General features: G+C 45.0%; 1 protein-coding gene across 1 annotated transcript in view; it reads right to left on the bottom strand.

Moving 5' to 3' along the window:
* LOC115079620 (talin-1-like) overlaps window positions 1-20598 on the bottom strand; it is a 480705-nt gene that overhangs the window by 257654 nt on the left and 202453 nt on the right. Inside the window, 3 exon segments of the mRNA XM_029583330.1 lie at window positions 2583-2711; window positions 3097-3263; window positions 14238-14532. Coding sequence (XP_029439190.1) covers window positions 2583-2711; window positions 3097-3263; window positions 14238-14532 — 591 coding nt within the window.

The raw sequence follows: 20598 nt of genomic DNA, 5'->3' as shown, positions 1-20598 counted from the left end.
CAGAGTCATTATGCCAAATAACAGAAAGAAAGTTTCAAGCGTGAACTGAAAACATGGTTTTTTAGAAATGCATACGACTTAACATAAAATACCAATATGCTGATTATCTCTGGTACTGGCGTTGAAGTTATGTTAGAGGAGCGAGCTATAAACAATGAACGATGTAAAACATATTGTTAGCAGAATTTGAATTTTTATTTGAAGTTGTCTTGACCTAACAAATGTATAAACATGAACATAAACTACCTAGAAAATGTATGAATATGAACTAGATTATTGATTAGCTGTTGTGTTGACCTAGAATATGAACCAGAATATGTATTTGATGACCTAGAATATGAATTTGACACAATATGTGAATGTTGACCAAGAATATGGATGCTGAGTTTGTAAATCATTGTGATCTTCTTTTGGAATGACGGTGTATATAAAACAAGTAAATAATCATATGAGACAATAAGTAAGAGAAAGAGCTCTATTGCTGGCAGGACCCATACTATGGAACACCATGCCTTTAGAATTAAGGTTACAAAGTGACAACAAATCCTTTCGAAAAAACCTAAAAACCTGGTTATTTAAGAAGGCCTATCAAAGAGAGTAGGTGAATAGTGAAGCCGGTGAAGCAGGCTAAATTTATTTATTTTTTATATTACTTTATCTGATCATCCATCACTATAAGATAAAGTGACACTGATAAAGTTAGCATTGCTTTTAATTCTGAAAAAAAAACACTGTACAGTATCTTATCACACTACATTTATCTTATTTTAAAAAAACTATGTACCGGACCGATATGGCACTTGTGTAAAGTAACGTTTCAGCATCATTATTTGTTTGTGCCTATTGTAAACCGTTGTGACGGAAACTACTAAACGACGGTATAGAAAAGACTTAAATAAATAAATAAACTGAAGGAATAGTTGAGTCTAAAGTTGCCATTTTTGCAGCTTGTGTGTCAGTTTTGTTAATGATAATAACATAAGAACATGCCATACTGGGTCAAACCAAGGTCCATCAAGCCCAGCATCCTGTTTCCAACAGTGGCCAATCCAAATCACAAGTACCTGGCAGGATCCCAAATTTTAAATGAAAAGATCCCATGCTACTAATCCTTATTGATTAATAGCAGTTTATGGCCATCTTCTCTAGGAACTTTTCAAAACTTTTTTTAAACCCAGCTACACTAACTTCCGTAACCACATCCTCTGGCAAAGAATTCCAGAGCTTAATTATCCATTGAGTGAAAAATAATTTTCTCCCTTTGTTTTAAATGAGCTACTTGCTAACTTCATGGAGTGCCTCCTAGTCCTTGTATTATCCAAAAGAGTAAATAACCGATTCACATTTACCCGTTCAAGTCTTTTCATGATTTTGTAGACATCTATCATATCCCCTCTAAGTCGTCTCTTTTCCAAACTAAACAGCCCTAACCTCCTTAGCTTTTCCTCAAAGGGAAGCCGTTCCACCTCCTTTATCATTTTGGTCACTCTTCTTTGTACTTTCTCCAGTGCAACTATATCTTTTTTGAGATGTGGGGACCAGAAGCTTCTCTACGCGTTGTAATACCCGAACTATAAGAAGCCATGGCAGGAACATTAGAGCAGCACAGCCATCCAGGAACACACCACAGCAGGAAAAAAACAACAAAAGCCCCTTAAGGATAATTCCTGCTGCAGGAATCTGGGAATAAACCTTCATGGACACAGAGGGAATCAGGACTTCTGGCTATCAGCTCCCTGGAACCGCTGCGGGTCAAGCTGCCCAGGGATTGCCAACCTCCCGCTTGCCCAGCTCAACCTGAGGGATGGAACACGAAGGAACCTAAACATCTCCGCTTTGCTAAACCTTCTTAAAAGTTATTTCTCTCCTTTATTTATTATTTTTTTAAACTAAACTCCAGAATGCAGGTTTTGCACCTTTACTCTCTGCTGGAGACAGAGAAATAGTGAGGGACTGCAGGTGGCGCTCTCGGTTTTGTAGCAGTACCTCAAACTCTTTGGTTCTCTGCCTCCGCTGGTAGGGATGCAAAACCCACTTGTCTGGACTGATCTGGGGTACGAACAGGAGCAGGAGTGATCCACTTCCTTCTGCTCCATCATGCAACAACTAGGGACAATATTAGGAACTGATTTTCTGCTACCACCATATCACTCACCTCCAGGGATAAAATCCCACCATTCTTGTCTCATCACTCACCCCCCTCTCCCTCCATCCCAAAGACAGTATCAGGAGGGATCTGCCCCTCCTGTCCCATCATTTACCCCTAGGGAAGGGAAACAGGAGTGCAGCAGTGGATAGGAGTGGGTGAGGGGACTGAGCGTACCAGAGCAGTGGATGGTGCCAGTACAGTAGAATTGGGACAATAGGATAATGGGAGAGGAGACAGGAGGGAAGCAGAAGGGAAGGGGAGTGATGGGAGCAGAGAAGCAGGTTAGGTGGATGGGGGTGAAGTGAAATAGTAGGGAACTGATGGGACTGGAGCAGCAGAGGATTAGGGAAGAAGTAGTAGAGGACTGATGGAAATGGGACTGGAGTAACAGCAGGTGAGAAAGGCAGAATAGACACGGCAGCTGACACCTCACCTCCAGCTTGTGGACCAGCTTCTTCTTGATGGCATTCTGTGCTGCTGCGTTGGTGGCCATGCGCAGACCCTCAGCTGCTTCTCTCAGCTTCTGCTGTTGCTCCTCACTGTCTGGATGGGCTGCGGCACCCTGACACACCACAAGCAGAGCAGTGAAAACCTATTCTCTCTCTCTATGGGATAGGGTAGTTCAACAAAAACCCATATAATGAAAGCCTGCCAGATACCCACCTTCAAAAGCCCTCTCCCCAACCCTCTATAGCCAGTCCAACTCCCCCTGCCCTATAAGCTCCCTTCCATCTACAGTTCTACTCTCCCTTCCCCTGCAGGCTCTCCTCTGCTCACTGTTCTACTTTCCCTTCCCTCATGGCCTCCCCTCTGCCTGTCCTCCCCTCCCCTACTTCCCCTTTCCTGCAGACTGCTCTCCTAGAGGACCCCTTTGCATCGTCTGGCAGACTCCCTTGTGCCTCACTGCACCTGGAGCTCATTATGCCGGCTATGCTGAGCTCTTTTACCTTTGCTGCTTCCACCATCTTAGCTGTGGCATCAGCCAGAATCTTTGCAGCACTGAGGAGCTTGCGTGAGTTCTCCAGGTCCGTCTCTCCCTCAGCATCAGCTTTGATGGCATTGACAAGGTCAGAGGTTGCCTGGGCGAGAATGCGAGCCTGACGCACCATCTCACCTGAAAACAAAGCCCCATACGTCAATGGTTTTAAACTCTTATATTACCTCTGTCTCTCTTATTCAGTCTTGTTTCACACATATGGGTGAAAATCATTCCCGCAAACCCAGCCCCATGCTTTGTACAAGATGCACAGGACCAGGAGGAAATAGATGCTGGTGGGTTCTGGGAGGATAAGGCCTGTCTCACATGAACCACACTTTCACGGCATAAGCAGAAGATAGGAACACACAAGTATCTGGGGTGGCCACAGAGCTGAAGGAAGAGATGCACTATAAAAGGGAACCTGAGTCTAATTACAGACGATCCCAAAACAGGAGCAGAGTTACTCTAACGACAGAGTCTCCCATCAGAAGAACCAACTTGGGGGCAGATTTAAAGAGAAAGTAAATGACCCTCAGCCTGCCAGAATACAAACTGCATTGTTAGGGCTGCTGACATACAAGGAGGGGAAGGAGAGGCTGATGTCCTATGACCTTGCTAAGAGCCAAGTCCGCATCATAAAAGGAGGTTAAAAAAACAAGAGGAGCCTGACAGGCAGCAAGAGGACAGAGGCATTTTCACAACTATCACCTGTGCATGGGAAAGGAAGAACAGGCATAGAAGAGGGCTTTAGATATCTTGGGGGCTGAGGCAATACATGGAAGGATACAAAATTGTAGGTAGAAGTGGCCTGCGTCTGTCAGAGATTATCACGACTCCAGATGAACAGGTCAGATCATTCGTTCAGTTCTGTGTTAGTTCACTTTCAATCTCTTCTGGAGGACCCTCTTCCACTGCTTCTCGCCTCAGGGCTCGCTCCTCTCTCTACACCCTCTGTCTTGGCAATCTGATCTCCTCGCATGGCTTCCAGTACCATCTACAAGCAGATGACTCCCAGATCCACCTCTCCCCAGAGTACACTTGCAAATCTCACTCTGCTGGCTGGACACTGCTGCCTGGATGTTTCAATCTGACCAAAAATGAACTCATTTTCCCCACAAAACCTGCTTCTGCTATCCCCCCTCTCTCAGTCCCTGTGAACATCACAACTACCCTGCTGGTCCCCTCGGCTCACATCCTTGGGGACTCCTTCCTTTCCTTCACTATCCACAACCACATCAGTGCCAAAAAGAGCAGCTCTTTGGTTTACAACCTCTCCGAAATCCCTTCCTGCCTTAACATGCTACAAGAACCATCATCTGCTTTCTCATCACCTCCCACACAAAGACTACTGCAAGCTGCTCCTCATGGATCTGCTTAGGAGCGTTACATATAGCACGCTTAACACGCTACAAGAACCATCATCTGCTTTCTCATCACCTCCCACATAGACTACTGCAAGCTGCTCCTCATGGATCTGCTTAGGAGTGTTACATATAACACGCTTAACACGCTACAAGAACCATCATCTGCTTTCTCATCACCTCCCACATAGACCACTGCAAGCTGCTCCTCATGGATCTGCTTAGGAGCGTTACATATAACACACTTAACACGCTACAAGAACCATCATCTGCTTTCTCATCACCTCCCACAAAGACTACTGCAAGCTGCTCCTCATGGAACTGCTGTCCCTAGGTCAGCTCTGCAACCTACCTACCGCCGAGACTGTTACACTCACATAACCCTCTCTAGGCTCCTCATCCGCTTCCACATACAATTCAGAATGTTTGTCCTCGCCTACAAATGCATTCACTCTTCAGCACCTCTCTCTCTCCTCTCTCATTTCCCATACACCCCCCTTCCCAAACACTGCCTAGCAGACAGGCCTCTCCATGGCCTTCTCCTCCATTGCTAAATCTTGACCGGTGCTTTCCAGCTTGCTTTCTTATCATGTGCGCTGTGCTCCCTCATCTGTCAGATTAAAAACCAGTTCAAAACACACTCAACTCGCCCTCGGGACCATGCGTGGGGTTTCACGACCCAACTCAGTCTGTCTACCAGCAGACCTGGGAGCTGTCTCAAAACCACCATGTGAAGCTCTTATGAGATAGTCTGCACATACTTCTCTTTCATTCAAATCTTACGGATTTATTGGAAATTAAGGGGCTCTTCTTTTGAGTCGCTGTATTTTGTAGAGTCTGCATTATGTATCTTTGTTGTTTGCTTCCTGTATTGAACCATTTTACTCTAATAAAAGTCATAAGTACATAAGATTTGCCATATTGGGTCAGAGCAAGGGTCCATCAAGCCCAGCATCCTGTTTCCAACAGTGGCCAATCCAGGCCATAAGAACCTGGCAATTACCCAAAAACAAAGTCTATTCCATGTAACCATTGCTAATGGCAGTGGCTATTCTCTAAGTGAACTTAATAGCAGGTAATGGACTTCTCCTCCAAGAACTTATCCAATCCTTTTTTAAACACAGCTACACTAACCACATCCTCTGGCAACAAATTCCAGAGTTTAAATGTGCGTTGAGTAAAAAAGAACTTTCTCCGATTAGTTTTAAATGTGCCCCATGCTAACTTCATGGAGTGCCCCCTAGTCTTTCTACTATCCGAAAGAGTAAATAACCGATTCACATCTACCCGTTCTAGAACTCTCATGATTTTAAACACCTCTATCATATCCCCCCTCAGTCGTCTCTTCTCCAAGCTGAAAAGTCCTAACCTCTTTAGTCTTTCCTCATAGGGGAGTTGTTCCATTCCCCTTATCATTTTGGTAGCCCTTCTCTATACCTTCTCCATCGCAATTATATCTTTTTTGAGATGCGGCGACCAGAATTGTACACAGTATTCAAGGTGCGGTCTCACCATGGAGCGATACAGAGGCATTATGACATTTTCCGTTTTATTCACCATTCCCTTTCTAATAATTCCCAACATTCTGTTTGCTTTTTTAACTGCCGCAGCACACTGAACCGATGATTTCAATGTGTTATCCACTATGACACCTAGATCTCTTTCTTGGGTTGTAGCACCTAATATGGAACCCAACATTGTGTAATTATAGCATGAGTTATTTTTCCCTATATGCATCACCTTGCACTTATCCACATTAAATTTCATCTGCCATTTGGATGCCCAATTTTCCAGTCTCACAAGGTCGTCCTGCAATTTATCACAATCTGCTTGTGATTTAACTACTCTGAACAATTTTGTGTCATCTGCAAATTTGATTATCTCACTCGTCGTATTTCTTTCCAGATCATTTTAAATATATTGAAAAGTAAGGGTCCCAATACAGATCCCTGAGGCACTCCACTGCCCACTCCCTTCCACTGAGAAAATTGTCCATTTAATCCTACTCTCTGTTTCCTGTCTTTTAGCCAGTTTGCAATCCATGAAAGGACATCGCCACCTATCCCATGACTTTTTACTTTTCCTAGAAGCCTCTCATGAGGAAATTTGTCAAACGCCTTCTGAAAATCCAAGTATACTATATCTACCGGTTCACCTTTATCCACATGGAGCTCAGGCAGGAACCCTGTCTGCAAACATTTCGAAAAAAACTTAAAACCTGGCTATTTAGCCAAGCTTTCCCTTAATCTTTTCACTTTAGATACTCTACATCTCAAGCCTTCCTTACAACTTACATAACCATTGTGATTAAAGGGTTTTGCTATCTCTCTGTCCTTCTTTCTTCAATTCCCAAGTTTGATCTCCTTGTTATATGTAACTTTTTACCTTCTCTGATTATTTTATTGTTAATCGGTTGATAAGAATGTTTTCCCCTTCGTTCCATGTAAACCGATTTGATATGACACCCGTCATGAAGGTCGGTATATAAAAGAATTAAATAAATAAAATAAATAAATGTTTATTAACTCCTTCAAAAAAGTGAAGCAGATTTGTGAGGCAAGACTTGCCCTGGGTAGAGCCATACTGACTTTGTTCCATTAAACCATGTCTTTCTATATGTTCTGTGATTTTGATGTTTAGAACACTTTCCACTATTTTTCCTGGCACTGAAGTCAGGCTAACCGGTCTGTAGTTTCCCGGATCACCCCTGGAGCCCTTTTTAAATATTGGGGTTACATTTGCTATCCTCCAGTCTTCAGGTACAATGGATGATTTTAATGATAAGTTACAAATTTTTACTAATAGGTCTGAAATTTCATTTTTTAGTTCCTTCAGAACCCTGGGGTGTATACCATCCGGTCCGGGTGATTGACTACTCTTCAGTTTGTCAATCAGCCCTACCACATCTTCTAGGTTCACCGTGATTTGATTCAGTCCATCTGAATCATTACCCATGAAAACCTTCTCCATTACGGGTACCTCCCCAACATCCTCTTCAGTAAACACCGAAGCAAAGAAATCATTGAATCTTTCCATGATGGCCTTATCTTCTCTAAGTGCCCCTTTAACCCCTCGATCATCTAACGGTCCAACTAACTCCCTCACAGGCTTTCTGCTTCGGATATATTTAAAAAAGTTTTTACTGTGAGTTTTTGCCTCTACAGCCAACTTCTTTTCAAATTCTCTCTTAGCCTGTCTTATCAATGTTTTACATTTAACTTGCCAATGTTTATGCTTTATCCTATTTTCTTCTGTTGGATCCTTCTTCCAATTTTTGAATGAAGATCTTTTGGCTAAAATAGCTTCTTTCACCTCCCCTTTTAACCATGCCGGTAATCGTTTTGCCTTCTTTCCACCTTTCTTAATGTGTGGAATATATCTGGACTGTGCTTCTAGAATGGTATTTTTTAACAATGACCACGCCTCTTGGACATTTTTTACTTTTGTAGCTGCTCCTTTCAGTTTTTTTCTAACAATTTTTCTCATTTTATCAAAGTTTCCCTTTTGAAAGTTTAGCACGAGACCTGTGGATTTGCACACTGTTCCTCTTCCAGTCATTAAATCAAATTTGATCATATTATGATCACTATTGCCAAGCACCACAGTTACCTCTCTCACAAAGTCCTGTGCTCCACTGAGAATTAGATCTAAAATTGCTCCCTCTCTCGTCGGTTCCTGAACCTATTGCTCCATAAAGCGCATATAAAATCACCAGGGGCTCTACCAGAGGTCTGTAATCAGGACACCTACCTACACAGAAAGAAACCCTGTAACTACAGTCACATGCACACATCAATTTGGACAAAAGGACTTTGTTTAACTTTATTAATCAGTAAACTTTATTTTAACTCCTAGACCTGGTCCTGTCCGGGTCATTAAAGCCTCTCACCACATGGGAAGCACCTAAATTACAGCACACACATCGTCTGCGCGATAAGCGAGAACTTCCCCCCAGGGATTAAGAGTCAGCGTGGGAGTGAATGCTTAGCCGAAGAAGCCCCAGAAGATATAAATTAGATATTGAACCCTTGGGACTTAAAACATCCCACTGTAATGTGGCATCCTTACCTTGAGGATTGGAATGTGGTTTTATGGCAGATTCCACGACTATTAATTCATAAGGTAGCTGTAGCTTGTCAAGGCCTAGACAACATTTAACGTTATACTTAGGGGCGGATTTTAAGAGCCCTGCTCGCCTAAATCCGCCCAAATCCGGGCGGATTTAGGCGAGCAGGGCCCTGCGCGCCGGTGAGCCTATTTTACATAGGCCTACCGGCGCGCGCAGAGCCCCGGGACTCGCATAAGTCCCGGGGTTTTCTGAGGGGGGGCGTGTCGAGGGCATGTCGGGGGGGCGGGCCCGAACCGCGCGGCATTTTCAGGGCGTGTCGGGAGCGTTCCGGGGGCGGGCCCGGGGGCATGGCTACGGCCCGGGGCAGTCCGGGGGCGTGGCCGCGCCCTCCGGACCCGCCCCCAGGTCGCGTCCCGGCGCACTAGCGGCCTGCTGGCGCGCGGGGATTTACGTCTCCCTCCGGGAGGCGTAAATCCCCCGACAAAGGTAAGGGGGGGGGTTTAGACAGGGCCGGGCGGGTGGGTTAGGTAGGGGAAGGGAGGGGAAGGTGAGGGGAGGGCAAAAGAAAGTTCCCTCCGAGGCTGCTCCGATTTCGGAGCGGCCTCGGAGGGAACGGGGGTAGGCTGCGCGGCTCGGCGCGTGCCAGCTATACGGAATTGATAGCCTTGCGCGCGCCGATCCAGGATTTTAGCGGCTACGCGCGTATCTACTAAAATCCCGCGTACTTTTGCTTGCGCCTGATGCGCCAGCAAAAGTACGCCTATTCGCGCGGTTTGAAAATCTACCCCTTAGAGTCTAATTTCCTGGCGAATGGAAGAGCAGGAAAGGGGGTCTTCCATATTTTACACGGAAGTGGTCCGGACCAGTAATGGACTGTTTAGGTGCCTGAATATATTTTAGAATCCCAGGAAGTTTACTTCTTCATCTAACTTAAAGGGAACTGCAGCGGCCATTTTCTGCAGGAAGGCAGGGTATGTCATGTCTTCTAACCAAAGGCAATCTCACTGATTTCTCCATGGAATAAAAAGAGTGAGTCATAAGCTGAACAAGAATTATTTCCAGATTCAGAAAGTGGAATGGGAAGAGCCTTATCGCTTGAGGAGATGGAGCTAAGGATGTTATTCGACCTTCTGGAAAGGAGGAATAGTAGACTGTGAGTCTAATTGGTCAGACAAGATCTCCAAAATGGGTTCCACTAGAGAAGGAGGTGGATGAGTGAATGGTGTGCTTTTTATGTAATTATAGACCGAGGTGATGTTTTTAACGTTTTTAACGTGCCCCGGTATATAAAAAATTCTTAAATAAATAAATAAATAAATAGACAAACTTCAGACACTTTCTGTTACAGGTGGTTGAGGAACTGCACCAAGATGGGAGGAGTGCATTTTCCTTCAAGAACCTTCTATTTTGAATCTTTGCACCAAGAAGTTGTTGGTTCGGCACCAATACAGCCAATGTAGACAGCTTCAAGAATTCAGTGCCAAAAGTTGATATGCTAATGGTATGCTGGTACAGTAATTGTTTTGGGAATGCTTCGAACTGGTTTTTTTTCTTTTACCCAAAGCCTGAAGCCGAGCATGTATGGCTTGGGCACTGCAGAGATTTTGACCTTTTACTAGGAACTGGTGTTTCTGAACTCCTTCCCTCCGATAAGAAAAATAAATGGAATTTGTGCTTAAGATCTCAATATGAAATTGCCTGTGGGGACATTCATCCAAAGGCTGCACAATTACTCACACTCAGGCTGATTCTGTAAAGTGCGCGGGAAAACAGGCACTCAGTGTTGAGCGCCTACTCTCCCAATGTGCATCCAGCCACCTCTCCTGAGTGTGCAATACCATATTTAAATGAGGGGTCACACTAAAAAGGAGGCACTAGGGACAATACTGTGTCCCTAGCGCCTGCTTAGCAGTGGAAACCCAGGAGAGGTGGCTGTCTCCGGGTTCAGAAAACCAAAACTCAATTTTACGAGCATCTGTTTTCCAAACTCACTGACAGCCTCTCATAAGCCAAGCCACTAGACAAAAGCAAGCCGTCTGATCGAAAAATAGTGGATCCTGATGAAGTAAATTCGGAAGGTGACCGAGACGCAAGGGACCGTCGACCGCTAGGTTGATCGGATCTGCAAACCATGGCCTCAGTGGCCATTCCAAAGCTACGAGAATCACCGGCCCCCGGTGGGACTCCATTCGCCTCAAGACTTTTCCCACTAACGGCCAAGGAGGAAACAGAGAGTAGTACGTCGTGGGGCCATGGAAGGACCAATGCATCTACCCCTTCCGCCCCATGCTCCCTCCTGCGACTGAAGAAACAAGCTGCCTTTGTGTTCAGACGAGTAGCCATCAAATCCAGATGGAGCATTCGCCACAGACGATTCAAGAGCCGCATTACTTCCTCGGACAGTTCCCACTCTCTGGGGACTAGCTGCTGGCGACTGAGAAAATCTGCCTGAACATTGTCCACTCCGGCTATGTGAGATGCCACTAACCGGACCAGATGGCGCTCCGCCCAGACCATCAACTTGTCCGCCTACGACTCTTTATTTCTCCTTGTCTATTGATGTACGCCACAGTCGTCGCATTGTCGGATAGAACCCTCACCGACTGATGCCGAACAAGCGGGAGAAAACTGCGCAACGTTAGACGAACCGCCCTAGTCTCCAACCAATTTATGGACCACTTGGACTCCTGAGCCGTCCATTGCTCCTGTGCCGATCGTGACTGACAGACTGCCCCCCAACTGGAGAGGCTGGCATCCATAGTCACAATCATCCACTGGGGATTCTCTAGATCCATCCCCTGCTGTAAGTGATCAGGAACTAACCACCAATAGAGACTGGTCCTGGTGGGATCCATGAGGGGCAAGGGTAAATGGAACTCTTTGGACTTCGGGTCCCATCGGGAAAGCAACACCCTCTGCAAAGGTCTCATATAAGCAAACGCCCAGGGGACCAAATCCTTTTGTGAAGAACCTCCAGCTTCCTTATCCTGGAGGTCCTTAAGAGCTGCCGCTCCCGTCACAGGAATGGTTGTGTGCTTAGCGATCGCCGAGACAGCCGTGTCCACCTTAGGAATCTTAAGCAGATCCAAGAATTCCTCCGGAAGCGGATAAAGCTTTTCCATGGCTCTTCTAACTCTCAGGCTGGATTCAGGCGCATCCCACTCCCGAGTTATAAGCTGCAAAAGCATCGGGTGAAAAGGGAAGGTTTTACGGGGGGCCCGAAGACCAGACAAGACCGGATCCCCTGAGGAAGGCTCCAACATGGGCTGCAGCACCTGAATATCGAGTTCCGCGAGCACATGAGGGATCAACGGATCCAGCTCCTCCCTGCGAAATAACCGGAGCACTCGTGGGTCATCCCCGTCAACTGGGGCAGCATTGTCAACGTCACCGCCCGTGGGAGGATCCTGAGGATCGGGATCTGGCTGGACAGGGGACAGCGGCACCACAGCATCAGGAACTGTACGAGGTGGCTGGACCCTAGGGCCCGCTGTACCCTCTGCAGGCGGAGGCTCCTGCAAATTCCAATCTGCCTCAGTCTCCATGTAAGCTTTATGCAACAATAATACAAATTGAGAAGAAAAGAGGTGCTGCCACTTTAAGGGGGGGGGGGCAAGATCTTGTGGCTGGCTTTGGGACGTCATTAAACACTTTGAATGTAAAGATGGATCACTTTTCAACCAAATTTCAACAGAACCTTTTTAGGATGTAAGGACTCAGGTTAATTTAGTATCTTCTAGAGTTTCTGTGATTGAAGATAATGTAAAGAAAGTCCAGGAATTCAGTGTAGCCACAGTGAAAGATCGAATGGCCCTTGTTAGATGCATTGAACATTTGGAGAATAAAGCTAGATACCTTAACCTGCGGGTTTCTTAATTTTCCAAGGGTTGCTGGGGAAATTCCTTATATTACACTGAAGAAATTTCTTTCAGAGGTTTTGGTTTTATAACTGAAAATTTACCATCGATTAACACATGTTTTTTTCTTATCTAAACCAGCAGTTAATATCTCATTTCAGAATGATCTGTCTAATTTTCTTGAAAATTCCTCTCTGGCGGTTATTGATTGAGGAACACTATTAGTCTCCTTTATTTCCTCTTCAGATTTAAATATTGTAATGAGAAATTACTTTAAGAAGTACCCTGTTACTTTTTTTGCCTCAGCTGTAAAAATCTTTCCTGATTTAGCCTCTACCACTCAAATTCGGCAAAAAGGTTTTTTATCTTTTCGTCAGGATGTTGGTCTCTTTAGGTTTCTCTTTATTCTTCGTTTTCCTTGCAAATGTATAATTAAAAAAAGGAGAGGATTGTTTTATCTTTTTTCTTCCAGAACAGTTAAAAACATTTGCTGAGTCCCGGAAGCCCTCACTTCCTCTCCAGTGCTTCAGTGATTGTAAATTAAGCAGCGCTGGATGCCTATGTTAAGCCTTTATTCCAGAGTATTTTTTTTGTCTCTTCTTGATCTCCCTTAAAATTTCTTTTATTTATTTATTTATTTAGCATTTTTCTATACCGACTTTCCAATAACAGAATTATTGATCAATTCGGTTTACATTCTCAACAATAACAATGACAAGTAAATGTCTTACAATGAACAGGTCGAATTAACTTGGGTTAAGATATATGGGGTTAATAACATAATTAAAAGGTACGGTGCCTAATGTAGTCTAGCTAAACAGGTGGTATTATAATGTTGTTAGATAATTAGACTGCCAAAGAATATGTGATTTCTAGAGGTCTATATAGTTCTCTAGCGTGTTCCCACGGAGGGGATCATTGGCCGGGATATTCCGCAAGTTGATGTTAAGGGAAAGCTTGGTTGAATAACCAGGTCTTGAGTCGTTTTTTAAATGTAGTGGAGCATTGCACTGATCTGAGATCTGACGGGAGAGTGTTCCAGATTTTAGGACCTGCTTGGAGTGGAATTGTTATCTTCATTTATTGAAAATTATCTTGGAATATATTTTTTGTAAATTGTGATCTTCCACATATTTCCGTTACAAACTATTATTTGTTTGTAAATTATAAAATTCTACAAATAAAGAATTTTAAAAAAAAGTGCGAATCTTGTGAGGGCAATTTCCAAAGGTTTTTAAAGAGGAAAATTCAATTTACCCAGGTTAATTAGCTGCATGAAAACTACCCTTCCCTCAATGTGCCAAAGTTCACGCTCTCTTTTGCAAGGTGTGTACGTTCAGCCAGGATGACAGGAGGCATTCATTCCTGGGGCTAGGAATAAAAGGCACACATGTACGAGACATTTGCACAACGCTGCATGTATAGGAGCTGGTCCCAGAGTGTGTTTTGGGAACTCTTGTACTTTTCCAGCAAAAGTCTGTCCACACAAAAAGCAGTGCAAGCGTAAGTTCCCATGGGAAATCTCTCACCTACATTCCCCCTCTGAAAAGCAGCGCAAAGCCCACAGTACAATGTACCTGCAGACCTTGCATGCCATCCCCTACCAGCTCTTCTCCCCAAGATGGAGGTGTGGAAAGGACTGTGCTGGATTGGGAGAACTCCTGCAGGCAGTCACACTGTGCCCTCAGCCTAGGGACAGGATACGTGGGGCAGACGAGATGGGACAGATGGTCTTTTTTCTATCCCCGTTTACTCTGTTACTGCCGAGCAGAGGAAGAGCTGCAGGAAGTGCTCAGGCAGGTGAGACCCTGGCAGAACTCACCTGCATCTCCCATGGAGCTGAAGATGTTTTCTGTGACATTCAGGATAGTGTCCGTGGCCACGTCGTAGCGGCCTATAGGCTGCCCACCCGTGGCATACTGCTTGATGTGCTGCAGCAAGTCGTTGAGCGCCTGGGTGACAGCAGTGGCAGCAACGCCCACTTGCTTCAGGAGGTGATTGTCACTGGTGGCCGCCTGTGATGCCTCCACGCAGCCTTCCACGGACTTCGCTACCAGCTTCCCTGCTTCAATCAGCTGCTCCTGGCAGACGGGGGAGCTGATAGTGGGGGCAACAACCTACAGAGTGAGAGAAAAGATTGATTGTTACACACCAAGCCCGTGGCTGTATATGATACACAGGAGTAACTAATGACATCTTCCCAGTTCTGTGCTACTCATGGGACAAGGTTTATAACTTCTCCCCAGGCTGCACACGCACTGGCAGAATTAATGAAATCTACCTGGTGCTGTGTGGTTTACGGGACAGGTTAATGGCGTGTCTACACGGCAGATACAAGCATAGGCAGGGTCAATGAGAGGTTCCTGGGGTTATGACATGCACAGGTGAGGTTAAATGTCAACACCCCAGAATGATGGAACAGCCCTGGAAGAAGGGGGTGAGTGACTGGTCTAGTGGAGCAACTGGGCTCATGAGCTTACCGACAACTCCCTCGGACTCTGGAACTCATGAGCATGGTATGTGACTGCATATATTTTTACTTCTCTCCTAGCACCCCACCCCCCTCTCCAGACAATCACATTCTCCTCCATATCTGTCTCTCTATGGATATTTAAATTTCATAAGAAAACTCCCTAAGAATTGCCTTCTCTGACCCAAGAGGAAGGTCACTGAAAGCGAGATATGCTTCCATTTCAGAGAGAAGTTTTGGACTGGATAACTGAATTATGAATATATAGGAAAGATGCGCTACAGTTAAAGCTTTGATGACATTACCAGTTTCATCTGACGTCTTCCCAGTCGTAGACCCTTAAATTCCCCATCCAGCCTTAATTTAATTGCCAGGGGCTCCAACGCCAGAACAAATAAAAGAGGCGAGAGGGGAACCCCTGTCGTACCCCACATTGAATCGGGAAGGGTATAGACAATGTCCCATTAATAAGGAGACGGGCACTGGGATTGGAATACAACGCCTGCAACCAAGTAGGAAAAGAACCAGATATACCATAAGTCTGCAGAGCCCAGAATAAATAATTCCAAGAAAGAGGGTCAAAAGCCTTCTCCACATCCAGGCTCAAGACCATCACCTCTGTTGTTGGATGAAAATTTAACAATCCAATCAGACGCCTCACGCTCTTTACTCCCTGCCGCCCTTTAATAAATCCTGTTTGGTCTTCATGAATGACAGATGGCAAGAGGGAATTTAATCGAGCCGCAAGGACAGCAGATAAGATCTTCAGATCGCCATTAATTAAAGAAATAGGCCGATAAGAGCCAACATCTTGTAAATCCTTGCCTGGTTTCGGCAAGAGAACTATAGTAACTGATTTTCCAGGGGACTGACTGTCGAGCCCTGAAGCAACCCATTATAGTACTGCCGCAACACTGGCAGCACGGGAAATTTTAAGATCTTATAGAATTCCAGTCCTAATCCATCCGGCCCTGCCGCCTTGCCTGGTTTCAAGCCATGGATCACCACATAAATTTCCGTATTGGCTTATTTAACATGGCCTGCTGATCCACAGTAAACCTAGGCCAGGGTACATTATTAAAAAATGTGTCCCTCGTCTCATTATTACTTGGTTTATCCCCATATAACTGGCTGTAGTATTCATGAAACCGATCCGCTATCGCCTGCGCTGTAACGTGTTGCACCCCAGTGTGATCCTTAATACTAGTGATGAAAGATTTGGAACAACGTACCCGTACTAAGTTAGCTAAGAGCTTACTACATCTGTTACCATAACAATACATCTGATACTGATAATAGCGTAATGATTTAGATGCTCTTTGGTGTAAGAGCGCTTGTAACGTTTCATGAATACCCTCTGCCTCCCTTTTACTAGGCTCAGACATCTCCTGCATATGTCGAAGTTGGGCAGCTTTCAATTCTGCAGTAAGTTTAAGTATCGCAGCATTTCTAGCCTTATTCTGAGTGGCAACATATGCTATAATGTGCCCACGCATCAACGCTTTTCCCGCTTCTCAAAGAATCCACTTGCGTTACCTCAGGGCTCAAGTTGAATTTTAGATAATCCTCCCATCTTTCCTGCAAGAAACGTGAAAATTCTTTGTCCAAAAGTAAGCATGCGCCATGAAAAAGGAGGTTTCAGGGTGCAACCCAAGGTGACTATCACTGATACCGGAGCGTGATCGGACAAGGCTATCGCTCCTATTGTGGCCATCGTCGTTTTAGGGAACAAGAAATCTGAGATCAAAAAATAATCTAGTCGAGAGTATGACCCATGCGGATGTGAAAAAAAGTATAGTCTTGTTCTCCAGGATGCAAAGTCCGCCAGATATCTAATAGGCGCAACTCTTGGCACAAAAAATTAGGCCCTTTTTGATTATCTCCAGGCTCTACAGACTTAGGCGGTCGACAGTCCTCAGTTTTATTAGCTACATAGTTGAAATCTCCCCCTACCAGCACTGCATAGTCTGTGAATTCCCTCAACATCCCCACCAAATATGTGAAAAAATCATGACTATAAACATTTGGGGCATATGCATTACAAAAAATTACTTTTTGTTGGTTACATAATCCTTGGACAATGATGTAACGGCCTTCCGGGTCCTGCCAAACCCTCTCTGATTGGAAGGACAGTTGTTTATGAATTAATATTGCAACCCCTCTTTTCCGGGCACTATAAGAGGAGAAAAAACATTGTCCCACCCATTCTCTTTTCAATTTGGTATGTTCACCCGCTGATACGTGGGTTTCCTGAAGGAACACCACCTGCGCATGCATACGTTTAAATGCCATCAAAAGCTTCTTTCTTTTAATTGGGGAATGAATGCCATCTACATTAAGAAAAGTAAATTTTACTGCTGCCATCACATTAGAGTCTTAGAGGCTCAGCCGAGAGAAAATGAGCAAAGAAGGTGGCAATGTAGACAATCCCTCGGCTCCCCAGCCTGAGCCTCTGGGATCATAAGGAGACAGCTTGTACCTTGTTACACCATTGTCATATGGACTGTTCCCCTGCAAAAAATACTTTCGCCTCTCCTAGGGATTCTTTCTGACCCCCAACCACAACATCCATTCCCATACACTCCAAGCACACTATACATACCAATTAACAAGCCATACATACTTACATCTTGTAATTTGCATCCTTAGGAGGCCCAGAACTCCAACATGCTCCTGTTTTCGAGGCATGCCGAAGTTCTCCTCCGCCCCCCTCTCCCCCCAGGTTACAGTGCAAATATAAATCTATACTATTATCGCAAAACATTACAATAGAACCTTGTAACTGATGAGAACTAAAACAAAAGGCTGAAACTGTGGCGCCCAAGTATTACAATCCCCCTCCACAGTCCATCTTTCAGAAATAACACCCATTAAGCAGCCCACACAAATACGGAACAGAATACGAGAGATAGTGACTCAGAAGCAAGGGCACCATCTTTGAACCAAAACAAATATGAGTAATCTCAAAGATCAACTTTTCAGTTCCACCCCCCCCCCCCGAACAACCAGATCCTGGCCACTCTTTATCGTGATCGGCATCTATGTTGCTGCTCCCGTTCCAGGGGGTCCTTCCGGAACTAAATTCGCCAGGAATGCAGAAGCATCATCGGGTTTCGAAAAGAAGAGAATCTTGTGATCATAGTTTATCCTTAGCTTCGCTGGATAAAGTAGTGCAAAGGAGATGACTCTTTTATGCAGCTCAGTACACTTAGGCACCATTGCCCTCCGCTGCGTGGCCACCGCCACTGAGAAATCATTAAAGAGCAAGATGCGATTTCCTTCATATTCTATCACCTGTCGTTTTTGGCACTCTCGCATCAGCTGCACCTTATGTAGCCAGTTGAGAATACGTATCATTACAGGCCGTGGTCTATTATCTCCTTCCCGTAAAGGGCCCATCCGATGGGCACTCTCACATCATAGTTGGCCCAGCAAAGATGTCAGCCCCAAATGATTGGGTAGCCAGTCCTCTATAAGATGATACAGCTCTGATTCTTTTACAATCTCTGGAATTCCAACAATTTTACTATTATTCCGTCGGTTTCTGTTCTCTTGATCTTCTATCCGGGTCAGGAGTGCGGTCTGCTGTTCTGTAAGTTGTTGGACTTGTCTTTCTGCATGTACCAGCCTGTCATCCTGGTCACTAATCCTTTGCTCCACGCAATCCATTCGCTTGGCCTGTCCTTCCAGGGTCCCCTTTCTATCATCCATCATAGTCTGCAGCCTAATAAGTCTCTCATCCAGTGCTCCCAAGACCCGAGATGAGATTTGCAGTAAGACATCCTCTGACACTGAGGTGAGTTGTTTCGCTCCGTCCGTATTAGTAGCCATTCTGGCTGCAGGAGTTCCTCGTTCAGGACAAGCCCTGGAACTCCTATGTCGCATTCCTTCGGATCCCCCACGCTGAACGGTATCAGTGCTCAGCAATCTATCACTCTGGAAGAACCTGTCTTCTTATTACGGTATCCAAGAAAATCTGCAGGGGCCGCAGCAGGTAATAAAATGTGAGATAGACAAGGATGACAGGGCTGAGTGCACTGTCTACAGGCAAGATCTCTATGTAATCAAGTCAGCTGACCTGTATATTCTGTAAAATCAGCTGCGATACCAGTGTTTATGAGAAGTGCCAGGGATGTCAGCATGTGTGTGAATTTCCAAAATAGTGAAGGAAAAACTACACTCACGGTATTGCCATCACAGTAGGAGAGCCAGGCAATCCATCATGTTGTATTGTCCACATTATTACTCCTTGCAATTGACCTTTCTGAGACTGAGAACGCTGAAGTAACAGGCCATGACCCAAAGATCAGAGACGGGAACACGCTGCAATAGACGCCATCTTAACCACGTGGCTGCGCTGAAGAACTGGGTCCGTGTTCAGAGTTTCTCGTCTGCTCCACCCTGAGCCTCTATAGGCTTCTTGTTCTGGGATATGTGCAGCTGCCTTAGGGTTCCTTTACTCACTACCACCGCGATTGCCTCCCGAATCACTTCCACAAACGGGGAGTTATGTTTGCCATCCTATCGGGCCGTCGCCATTTTGGTCGCGTGAGAGGGGGGGGATCACAACGCGGCATGCCTGCTGTCTACTCCCGCGAAATCCGACGATCCTCACCTCAGCATCGGGAGCAGGGGCATTCAAGAAGCCCCGCCTGAAAAATTCTGGGGAAAAGCGCCGCAGTTTCAGCCCGATCTTAGGGGGAAGATCAGAAGGGAGCCGCAGAGCTCTCACTTCAGACTATCCTCGGGTGACGTCATCACCGGAAGTCCAAGATAAGTATTTTTAATACACAAAATATTTCCCTCACTCCCATACAAAAACCAGAAGGCTTCCAAGGGAGAACAAACAGAAAAGAAGAAATGGAACAGACATATCCTACATTCCTAGAAAAGGTTTATTACTGTAATATCCATCGCACCAATTAACACACACAAGCAGTTATTTTAAAAATGAAATACGAGAATAATAATTGGCAGAACTTGTCTCGCTGGACTCAAGAAAAGGAAAGTATCAGGTAAGAATGAATTTCTTCTTCTTTATTCCGCCTTGGGTAGTATTCAAGAGACACTGGCAAGTTCACTCTCAAAACTTCTGAACCAAACAAAGCCCCTTCTCCCTGGCTCGAAGGTCTTCTTGGTCTGAAACTTTTTCTACTGTAGTTCTATATATAAATATAATTGACAGATGGTTATCTCACAGCCATCTAAACCTAAACCCCAATAAAACTGAAATACTATTTCTAAGTTCGATTGCCAACCCTTCAAATGGGCCTCCTACACACCTTCTCTTAAATGGCACTTCCATACAAATTCTCATTAATGCCCGAAATCTAGGAGTCTTACTAATGGAGAAATTACTTACCTGATAATTTCGTTTTCCTGAGTGTAGACAGATAGACTCAGGACCAATGGGTATAGTGTGCTCCTGATAGCAGTTGGAGACGGATCAGATTTCCATCTGATGTCAGCACTACATATACCCGTGCAGAAGGCTCTGCTCTTCAGTATTCTCCTCGAAAAGCAATTGTGGATATATGTGTGTGTTTGAATAACTTGACTAACTTGGTTAACTTGATTAACTTGAACTGGTTGGCGTGAATTCTAGCTGGAGACCACCAGTGCACTCAACTGAGAAACACAGACACCAGTAATTATGGGTGTCTTGACTAGGGGTAAAGTGTGGCTTACTCATGCTTGTCTTGCTCTCGGGGAT

The sequence above is a fragment of the Rhinatrema bivittatum genome, chromosome 1 (genome assembly GCF_901001135.1).
Source record: "Rhinatrema bivittatum chromosome 1, aRhiBiv1.1, whole genome shotgun sequence".
Lineage (NCBI taxonomy): Eukaryota > Metazoa > Chordata > Amphibia > Gymnophiona > Rhinatrematidae > Rhinatrema > Rhinatrema bivittatum.
The sequence above is the reverse complement of the archived record's forward strand: the minus strand, read 5'-3'. Positions and strand labels throughout refer to the sequence as shown.